Here is an 11,077-nt window from a genome sequence, read left to right as displayed (position 1 = left end):
TGGAAAGAGCAAGAAGTTAACTTCGTAAACCCTAAACCTGGTCTAATCAATGATTGATGCTGATGTTGAACACATTTAATGTCTGGGGGCACGAACTTATGAATGAATTGGAACTGACTCTCCTTTGCGATAGGGGTCTAAAATTTGCAGATAGAGTTGCACAATGTAGATACTCCAAGTGTATGGACACGCAAATCAAGTACTTTCTGAGATAAATGACTACTGCAACTTTCAAGAATCGACACTATTTTCAATCGCTTAAATCTAGACAGTGAGGACGTCGAAAACAAAATCTACACCGGTCATCATACTCAACCCGAACAGAAAGGATGAAACACCCACATCGACAATACCCACTCGCAAAATTGTGAGGGCAAAACCAACCTCTCCGACCAGGAGAATAAGGAGATGGCACACTATGCTTTAGTTTCAAAAATTAATAGTACATGATAAAACTTTGTGTAATCTACTAATGCATCTACTATGTAACATTGCAAGTAGCTTAAAACTACGAAGCATTCGTTTTCTTCACCACTAATTCTTGTCTTAAATAATTTACAAAAGCCACTTCGTGTTGCACGAGGGTTCCGTCTGCAACCTCCGTCACTGAACACGGAATACTTACCAAGCGTTTGAAGAATCGGTGCGGTGAAAGGAGGCATTCCCAACAGAGGCAAGAAATCAGGCATCTCTCCGGGACTAGTATCATAGAATGGGCTTCCACAAGAGGCTTAAACAGTCACCTCGGCGTGAGCCATATTGTGGGTGCCGGCGGATCACGTCAAAATATCAATGACCTGCCAAGCCTAAGACTAAGTTACATGACCATGCTCTTTCAATATATACAAGAGGCGGGACTATTGTTTACAGAGTTGCACTCCTAGGAGGCAAAAAGAAATTTGTGCGGTGTGTGAAGCTAATGCTGCCTTGACTTGGAGTTGAACAGCTGCATCAGTCGGTGGAAGCCGCCAGGCATCTCCACTCGTGAGCGTTTGCAAGAGCTTTGAATCTCAAGCCTTGACGCTTGCGCCTTCTTGACATTGATCTTCTTCTCCTGCCGAAGGGTGAACTCAAATGAAGAGCACTGAAGGTGCACCACTGTTTGTTGGCCGACTCTTGGTGAATTGTTCTTGAACGGGGAATAGGATCTGTCGCTGCGGAATGAGCCTTCGCTGGTTGTCTTGAGCTGATTTCGCTGGACAAGCGCTACCTGAATCGCAAAGCTTGGGGGAAACCTTGGATTTTGGGCTGCGGCCTTGCACGTCTCGGGGCCCAATTTATGGTAGTTCAACACCTTGAAGAGCCGTGTAGCATCCGTCTCACTCACAAACGGATGTGCCTGCAGGAGTAACAAGCCAAAAATCAGCCTCCAGAGGGAGCCATTTGCTTACGTTCAAATCCTAAAAAAACCACAGAAGGGCTGGTTGTGACAAGATTTGCAACAGACATGAGAGAACAAACCTCGAGAAATATGTCAACTGCTCTGTACAGTCCATCATCCGACTGGCGCGCGTAGTCTGGAAGTGATTCAGCAAGCGCAAGAAATTTTGACGGCTTCAAGTAAGCGTCGGCTGCGATTTCAGCTAAGTACTTGTCCATAAGTTGTCCGACTTTCAGCAACGACGTTTGCAGCGGTGTGCTGATCTCAGAACTCAAGGCGGTTACCGGGGCTGATACCCTGCTGTTAGTTCGTGATAGTAAAGAGAACCTGTTGTCTAATCTCGATGAATACAAGGATTCACAGCTCTCAGATCCTTTGCAATTCGAGGTGAGAAACAGTGCGTCAGCCTTCTCTTTGAGGAAGAACTCGACCAGACGCAGAACAAGATCAACGTCGTACAACGAGGAGCTACGTGGAGGAAGGGCTGGAATCAAAATGTTGTCCAGAGTTGCCTTCTCCAACTGCCTTCCGATCATGCGCTCTAGGTCCCTCCTGCAATGTTTCCCTGCTCTAACAGCGACGGCAATTCTCCGGAGCCCAAGCAATGACCTACAAGAGACCGATTTCCTTTCGAGATTAGCCAGCAGATTCACGACAACTTCGACTACTTCGCGTTGGATTCTTTCACCATGATTGAACGAAGTGTCTTCATCACCATCGCCGTGAAGCTTCATGGGGGACAGAGACGTGGCGCTGTAACCATGCACTGGCAATGCAGAGCGCAGGTAATGCAGCAGAAATTTGGCTATCACTCGACTATCTGCTGGCTTGTGAATGATCATATAGCGCACGATTGGCTCCACGAGGTGAACGGAGAGAGTCGAAAGATCATCAAACCACCAAGTTTCGCTAACAGCCTTGGAAGACCTGTGAGAACTGTTGCCGCTAGGAGTCGACACAAAATAGGAAGCCAAGTACGCATCAGTGGTTGGATGTAGAGGACTGCTGGCGAGGTCTACGGCGAAAGTAGCCGTTGGCGAGGTCTTATCGGCCAGAGCACTCGCACATCGCTGGATAAGCTGAGTCTTCTCAGCGGATTGATTGAATTCGTCGCACGTCCTAATAACTGCAAGGGATTCCTCCCAGCTCCCGAGCACTACCGCTCTCAGATACTCTTCTGTTATACGTATCAAATTCTCACTCGTCATAGTCTCCGTCATGCCCAAGAACTCGGCAGCACAGCGCAGCATGGCTACATTTGCAGAGGTGACATTTATGCATGTTCTTCGGTGACAGAACCTTGCAACCAATTCGAACGCTTCGGGCCCACCAGGCAAGTCTTCAATTTGAAATGAAAGAAACTTGCGAGTGGGTCTTGGCGGCGACAGCGGACACGCATCAACTTCGAGCGCTTCCTCAACAAGTTGCCTCAGAAGCTCGCAGTGCCCAACAAGCGGAGCCTGCGCACAAATGCGTCGGGTCAATAGTGGCACATCATAGAATACATGTTAATGAAGAACCATACTTGCAATTGGGGACAGCAGGAGACAAACGATTGTCACAACATGGGCATGTACAACTGTATCAAAGTAAGCTCGACATCCAGCTTTAACTAACAGAGTGTTTTAGTCGAGGAGTCTGCGAACTGTACAAGAGGGAAAATGGTCTGCTTACTCCGTGAAGCACAAACGTTCTCTCCGCGTTGATCTTCACCTCTAAGTATGTTGATGAAACCATATCGGACATGAGAAGCACCACTCTGTTCAAAAACAAACCATCATTCCATAAGCGACTCATTGGGAATATTTATGAATGATCTTACTTCGCATCAACTCATTTCGCAGCGACGCTCACAACGGATGAATCAATTCCAGACGGTCCATATTTTTTTAGTGGTTTCACCCTAACAGTAACCATGAAAGTTTCGATAGATCATTACCGTGGCTCTAGTACGGACTCATAGGTATCGATATCATCTGAAGAAATGGTATCAAAAGTGAAGCTCTGCAGAGGATCCATATCAAAGTCGAAACTAGCCATGCTCAGGTAGAAGCTAGGATCCCTTACTGAAGGTGCCATCAGTTAAGCCTCCTGGACTTCACTGCTTGATCCAAAAAAGAGAAACGAAGCCTCCTTCCAGTTGAAACACGCACATTATGCGACCTTCAATGGAAGATCTTCAACCTTCAGGCTCTATTAACTCCGTCGGAGTTGGCACTCGTTTTCTACACAGAAGTGAGCGTCTAGAAGACGAGTACAAGAGAGCTAGTGCAGAGTGCTGGAGCCTAATTCAAACCGAAGTGTCTTGCGTTCCACACTGTGCAAATTGGATTGCAACAAAAGTGGGCTCCAAGTACCAGCCAAGTCAACATCGGTGATCGTTTTTACTCGAAAAAGAAACACAAGGCAGCTGCGGCCACACATTTCTAAATACGAAAATTCGTCAATGACTCCAGAATTTCGACTCCCGTGGCTGGGAATCACATTCTGCACCGAACAAACTTAGGGTAGGAAAGAAGGTTGACGTTGGCACACCCTTGCCAAGCGCTTATTCCACAAATGTCTTTCACCCAGAGGCGAAAAAAATCCTCAACTCCCAATTCGTAAGAGAGCAAGAAAACGCCCCGCAATGTCGAGACACGCGCTATCGGCAACAACTGTCTACCTCGCCTTAGCTGCGCAACTATTTCACGATGCAAGAATATAGCTAGATCGTGCTAACAGAAAAATAAACGCACACTAAGCGTACCACGAGCGAATCTAAACTCATAGAGCACAGAACCACACAACCCTGAGCTCAGTGCCAATTCTCAGCGGCATTGCGTGCCCGGAACTACTGCCGAAACACATGCGTCAACTATCCAAACAGCACACAACAAGTCCACCGAGTTGGTCCTAAGGTGACAGGAGGGAACTGAGGACAGAAGAGGAAGACGGGGAGTATTGCATGCTATCCCATCAAAGCCACACTACTACATCAGATACGACACGCCTACCGTCGACAGCGAGTTGGAGCAAATGGGCTTTAGAGAGGGGCAACATAAGCGGGAGAAGAATACCTGCAGCGCCACGAGAGTAAACTATAGCGGACGTGCGGGAGTCCGAAGTAACGAGTGTATTAATAGACGTAGCAATGCTATAAGCAGCAAGCGCAGCCGCGAATGACCAGGTAATAGTGGGACTTGCAAGGAAAAAATGCCAATGGTGACACCGGTTACGCATTCGCGTGGTAGGGGTCTTACTATGGGTGGCCCTTCTTGACAATCCACAGCAGCCTCCTTGTCAGCTCGATCTGTGACCCCTCTCAGATCTGACCTCCATCTCAACTCACAAATCTCTCCCGGAAAAAACAAAAAAACAAAAAAACAAAAAAAACAAAAAAAAAAAAAAACGCTTGTCTCATCGACGCCGTTATCGTCGATGCCACAGGAAGCGATCGACGGACTCCAGCTTCTCCAAAATCATGCCGCGATTTTCATGCCATGTTTCGTGAGCGACAATTGCCGCTCATTGATGAATTTGCCTCAATCCAATACACTGTATAATTCCTCTTGGGTGGTCAACTGCTTTCAGTGTCTCCAGCTTTACCCCTTAAGCATATTCATTCCGCCTTCATTCACCCACGTCGCAACCTCATCCCTCCCTAGCTCAACTTCGTTGTCTTAATTCTCGTCGCCGCTCCTGTGCCAAAAATAAGACCCAAGACAGTATTCCTATTCAAAGCTTGTGTGTCAACAGAGCAGTGATACGCAGGGCTGTTCATTAGAAATGACAGTTTTAAGAAATAATATAAAGCTCGTTTTCAATCATTCCATCTTCACTTCTATTCCTGTGCATTTTCATATTAATTGTACGGTGTTTTTGGTTATTCTCATTAGTTCATCACAGAATGGGATACAAAGTGTGAAGTAATGGCTTCCTTACTCAGTCAACCAACGTTGTTGTGGATCCAGAAGTGACCGACTAATCTGGTTATCACAACGTAGATGTAATTTCGATCACTGTCTCCAACATAAACTTTGCAGAGCTTGACACAAGCCGCAAAAACAGTGAAATGGGAAACGAGCGGAAAAGTTCATAAATGCAGGGGGACAAAAAGGGGCAGCTACACATGAGAACCTCTTGTGAAACCTAAGGCTTGGTTTCCACGCCCAACAGCTCTCAGGAAGGCCTTCCAATTTTCCCAATATTCCCTACCCTCGCAGAAGCAGCGCAGCCGTCGCCTCAGGCTCGGCGCCCAGCCAAAGGGTGCTGCAACGATGCTACCTTCCACAAAGGGAATCCAACGCGACAGGCAGCGCGTCACTCGGCGACCGACGTGACAAACTTGACCTTCCAGCCTCGCGGCGACGCAGCAACCGTCCAAAGAGGGGCGTCGCAATCGACGAGAGGGAGAGCACGACGACAACGACGACGACGACGACTTGGACGACCCTCCAGGTGAGGCAGAAGGCCTGGCCGTCTGTAGCACCTCCAGCCGCTACAGTCCATAGCCTCGGCCCTAATTTAGCTCCGCCGCGGGCTTGTTGTCAGGGGGAACATCCGTGGCGTAGTTACGACGCTTGTGTGTTGACCATACTCTGTCAGACGCCGATCTCCACTGGCCTTTCACTCCGCTTTCTCTCTCTCTCTCTCGCTTCTCTAGTAAATCCCAATTAACTTCTCCTTCATCGCCATCTTGCGTCGGATTGATTGACGCGCCGGATTAACATTCGAGGGATATTTGACAACGTTTTTAAGTCTCTGTTTTATGTCTTTACCACAAATATTACTGCTTCTTCTTCGTCGTAAACTTGCGTAATTACATTTCTTTTCATTTCTTTCTCGTTCTTTTGATAAGGATTGCGGAGTGCGATGAAGCTTATTTTTTCGATCTCCACAATAACTCATGGTCCTATCATTTGACTCCCCAGTTTGTTTCTTCACTGCTTCGTCTTCACTTTGCTCAATCATCTGTTGTAAATGCTCCGAGCAGCCTCTTCGATGTAATCAAAAACAAACAGATACAACCAAGCCCTAAAAACCTAAAAACCTAAATCCTAGCAGGTTACCCATTCCACCTGCCCCCTCACTGGAAATATGTCTCTCGGGCAGGACGCTGTGCTCTATACGTCTGTTTCTATTGTTCTTTTTTCTACAATTATATTATTTTATTTTGTTATAAATGTTTTATTTTCTGTGCTTCGGTTGCAACGAGAGAATCACGACTTTCAGAAAACTGCAGATGGATTGCTTGCTGGCCAGAATCGCATCCACCGAAGGCGATTTAGTGAGAGTCTGGAATTACACCTGTATCAACTGTCCACAGCTGCTTTTTCTATGGATATCTGAAACGGAATAAACTCTGTCAATCCGTTTGCACAGACAACCCTTCTCCACCATTGCGACCACTTTGTTGTGGGATTTTACACAAGAGCACATTCAAAGCCAACGAGGGTGAAATCTCATCATCAAGAATTATGACAAAGGTGGACTTTGACATTGAGAAACACTTGGGAAAAGTGAATAATAGTGTGTCTTTCTTCCTTCCTCCCCTTTAAAACGCTTTGGGTAAACAATAGGTCTTGAACACAGTGTTGATAATTGTATATTCTGGAAGAATATCCGAAATATTCCAGATAGAGTGCTAAAAACTGAAAAATGAAATTGAAAAGGTGTGGATTTGGGTCACAGGTGAGTGGTGTTTCAGCTAACCTCGAGTCTCTTAACAATGCAAAGAGTTGATTTTGTTACATATTGATCACAACTTAGTTTCAATCCCTTTAGTGAAAGGATCAATCTCTAATTGACATTTGCATCAACGCTTAAGGTATTTTTAATATAACAGAGAAAATTATATTTGTTTGAGCTTCTGAGCTATAGTTCTACGAAGTGGAGATACCATTTAAACATATTAAATTGAGATCTTTTGACACAACACCCTCAAAACTAAACCTGGTTGAAAACACCAATGAATTTAGTTGCACTTTTTTTTTGGGTAGATGTTTAATATTTAAATAATCATATAGTCATGGTATGCTTTTTAAAATTCTGGTTGGTATTTGTAGATGTGTTACTCTTCTTTTATATATATTGCTATTACAATTACATGTACATAAATACCAAGTGTGCTTGTCCATTGAAACATTTGACACAGTGGATATGGATAAAAAGAGGTTGGAAGGAGAGATAGAGGCTTAAGTACTCCCAAGTTTCAAGACAGCTTTGCCATGCATCCAAAAAGGCTTCTTTGGTCTTTGTGCCCCTTGAAGGAATTTTAAATTTCTCAAATATCACAATCTTTGCATTGGAAATTGTCTTCAAGCCTACAATTGCCACATTCCCCACAGCTGCCCTGCATTGTTGGGTGCTTTCCCATATATTTTATTTACCCTTTTGCCCAAAGACACCATCCATACACAAGCCATCTGTTACTTCTGAGTGTGTTTATGATATCCACAAGAAGCCCAGGAAATAACACAATTAATGCAGATTATTATGCATTTAGTTTGGAAATATTATAGTTGATGATGCAAATAATAAAAATCATTGTTATTATTATTATTATTATTATTATTATCATTAACAGCGAGATTAAAATTACTTTATTACTGTACACTTCAAATAATATAAATTTTTGTATAACATCAGTAATTCAGGACATGATCAAACCATGTGAGCACTTTGAATACAGATACACAGGTTCATTAACATCATATTTTAGAGTATGCTTCATAGAAACAAACTGTACACTTGAAATGTTTTTGTTTCTATATGACATTTAAGGATGTTTTGATATTCAGTATAGTCTGAAAAATAATAAAAATAATAAAAATAAAAGAAGAAAGAGTTTTTTGATCTTTTTCCTTGCAACCTATACTTTTGTTAAGGAAATTTTGATATTTCATAAAGAAATCAAAATAGACTGAATACATTTGTGGTGTCTCATATGTACCAATTCTTAATGTGTTAACACTGAGGTAGTGTAATTAGCTAAAAAGGTCTTGTTTTTAGTGCAAATTGACCTTTTATGCACACCACAGTATTTAATATATGGTTGCATGTTTCTCTTATAATGGGAACAGATGTTCACAAAATCCTGGGAAATGACCAACAGCTTTAATATTTTTGACCTTATGGAAACCTTGCTAATTTGTTAAAGAGACATATGTCATTTTCATTAAGTATAGTCTTACATTTATCTAGAAAATAAATAAAGAACATAAATCCACACTCAAAAATATACTGTTTAATTGTTATGAATTTGTTGTGCATTAACATACATACCAAGTTTGGGTGGGTTCACTCAAGGTTTTATTTTCAGTTCTTTTCATCAATTATTTCTTCAAATATTTCATAGAATCAAATTATCTTGAAAAGATGTACCCAATTAATTTCATACAAGTTGCAACTTATGTTATAATTTATTACTTTTTCTAACAACAAGAAAAAGGTAGTACATGCCGAACATCTTGCATTAATTTAACAATAAGCAGGGTATAGTTTATCTTGAAATGCTTTAATTATTATTTTAAAATGAAGCAGATGCAATGTATATATATATATATATATAGTTGTTTTTTCTCCACAACGTATATGTATACATGTGTGTATATACACACACATATGTGTAGGATTCCGCTGTCATGGCATATATTTTCCCTCTCAATTTTCAAATTCTCTTATATATATTTGTGAGTGAATTATTATATATATATCCACACAATAATTCACTCACATACATCCAAACTTTAAATCGACCAATAAATAAAAACAACAGAGTTGGCTTCTATGAGAGCAAAGGCAGGTACTGCATTCCCCATTAGAGTTTTATGAGAGTTCAATGAATGTTGCCCTGGTGGAAGATTCCCTCTCCATAATGTCAAGATTTAAAGCCCATTTGAAAATCTATTAAATGTCTTTCACAAGGTATTATTATAGCCATTATTCACAAGAATATAACAAAATGTTTATATTTAAAAATGGAAAAAAATAAAAACAGTCTTTTTCGAGTTAGTATTAGAAAGTTTTAGGTTAATACACAACGAACAGCAGGAAAAAATGTAGAATAATATCCATGTTTTGTATGTATAAGATAATTTCAAAATAAAATATAACAGATATTTGAATGTTTTACCCAACATTCTAGAATATGGATCTGATTTAACAAATAATAATTTTGACTTCTACATCAAAATGGGAATCAACTCTGGACATGTGTAATCTCAATTTTCCCTAAATTTTGGATGTGAATCAACCTTAAGAGTACATGAAATGACCACCAAACAACCGACTTAACAAAACAATTTCAAACTTCTTTGAATGTGCATTTATTTTCATATGAATTCAAAAATAAATAAATAAAATCCCAAGTTTTCAAAATGTGAGAATGCACATAAGATTTTGAAATGAAACTCTACGAAAATTATGTGTAATCCATATTTAATGGGAAAATAACAATATTAAAAAAATAACAAAATCAATCCAAGATATGAACATTGTTAGTAAATTATGTAAAGTGAAACAACTTGCAAACACATTGTTTCTTCTTTCACTCAACCATAGACAATTCCTTAGGTGAAAATCTACACATGTGACGTTTATAGAACCAAGTTAAAACAAAAAAACAAAACCTAAACCAAAACAAAACCATAAACTCAAAGAAAAAGAAAAAAACAAACAAACAACAACAACAAGTCAAAAGGTTATGCATGCTACGATGAGCCAAACGATCGCTTCATGTTCCCGTTGGACGCTGAGTCATTGTCGAACACCGACGTGGCAAGCTCTTACCACGGGAGCGCGTTCGCATGCAAGGGTGTCGAGGCTCTTTCGAACGAAGGAGGGGAGCGGGCGGGGGGAGGGTTGAGTTATTTGAACGTGCATTGGGAACCGCGCACAGTGGATCGTTCCAGAGAACAACCCTAACGTTCATGTACCGGGGCGCGCTTCCCAAGGTGGGTTCACGTTTGCCGGGCCCGGCGAAGCTTTATTCCCTCGTGTTTTTGTTTAGGACGTTGCCACGCGTACATCGGCATGGAATATTGCTGTTGGGTATCCTCACTAACGGACAGCACACGTACGCCGGTATATATATCGGTATCGTATCCACTCGAGGCTGGTATACTATTGTTCGTTATTTCCGACACTGATTTCAATATGCTGCGTAGTTATCCACGTGGGCTAGTTCGTAGCGTCGTTACAGCATAATTCTCTTGTTAGTTATATTGGTTAATGTGTATTGAGTTTTCAGCTCTTGATTTACGAGATTACAATTTAGTGAATAATGAGAACATGAAAGTATCAAACATGCTTTAAATTTTAGTGTAGGTTGGAAAAACATTACTACCATCAAATAAAGTTATCATCTCTGATATTCTGTCAACGGCAGTGTGATTTTTAATGTTTTCCTTGCAAGGAATTCAATGGATTTACAATTCAATATACATATATATATGTATGTATGTATGTATGGTGTATTGCTAATACCATCATTGCTTTTGCTACCACCACCACAACCCATTACTCACTCAATATATATTTATAGTTTTTTTGGTATAATCAAACACTTTGTTTTCTATATATATATATATATATATATATATGGGGGAATGTTAAATAGTCCCATGCTTATACTAAATTGACTCACCCATCCTAACCATCATGAAGGAAACAAAAAACAAAAAAATAAATATCTAGATCATTTCTCTACTACTA

General features: G+C 41.2%; 1 protein-coding gene across 3 annotated transcripts; it reads right to left on the bottom strand.

Annotated features, from left to right (window-relative positions):
• Positions 1 to 365: 365 nt before the first annotated feature.
• Positions 366 to 4,648, bottom strand: LOC112280342 (BTB/POZ domain-containing protein At1g50280). Of its 3 annotated transcripts, none has more exons than XM_073532944.2 (4): positions 4,624 to 4,648; positions 3,056 to 3,140; positions 1,462 to 2,841; positions 366 to 1,339 (listed from the first exon to the last, which is right to left on the bottom strand). In XM_073532944.2, exons 2-4 carry the CDS (start codon positions 3,125 to 3,127, stop codon positions 917 to 919), a joined length of 1,875 nt encoding a protein of 624 aa, XP_073389045.1. In that variant the 5' UTR covers positions 3,128 to 3,140; positions 4,624 to 4,648; the 3' UTR covers positions 366 to 916. The 3 variants fall into 3 exon arrangements, with proteins under 3 accessions (XP_073389045.1, XP_024371499.1, XP_024371498.1); XM_024515731.3 differs by lacking the exon at positions 4,624 to 4,648 and adding an exon at positions 4,441 to 4,599; XM_024515730.3 differs by lacking the exon at positions 4,624 to 4,648 and adding an exon at positions 3,321 to 4,590.
• Between the last annotated feature and the right edge of the window lie 6,429 nt (positions 4,649 to 11,077).

The sequence above is a fragment of the Physcomitrium patens genome, chromosome 3 (assembly GCF_059467195.1).
Source record: "Physcomitrium patens ecotype Gransden chromosome 3, ASM5946719v1, whole genome shotgun sequence".
NCBI classification, from domain to species: Eukaryota; Viridiplantae; Streptophyta; class Bryopsida; order Funariales; family Funariaceae; genus Physcomitrium; species Physcomitrium patens.
This window is presented reverse-complemented; position numbering and strand designations above follow the sequence as displayed.

Excerpts from the sequence above, each read along its gene's own strand:
- LOC112280342 (XM_024515730.3), bottom strand. The coding sequence starts at position 3,460 with ATGGCACCTTCAGTAAGGGATCCTAGCTTCTACCTGAGCATGGCTAGT. Across the intron at positions 2,842-3,055 it reads GAACGTTTGTGCTTCACGGA|GCTCCGCTTGTTGGGCACTG; the intron begins GTAAGCAGACCA and ends ATTTGTGCGCAG. Across the intron at positions 1,340-1,461 it reads CAGTTGACATATTTCTCGAG|GCACATCCGTTTGTGAGTGA; the intron begins GTTTGTTCTCTC and ends TTACTCCTGCAG.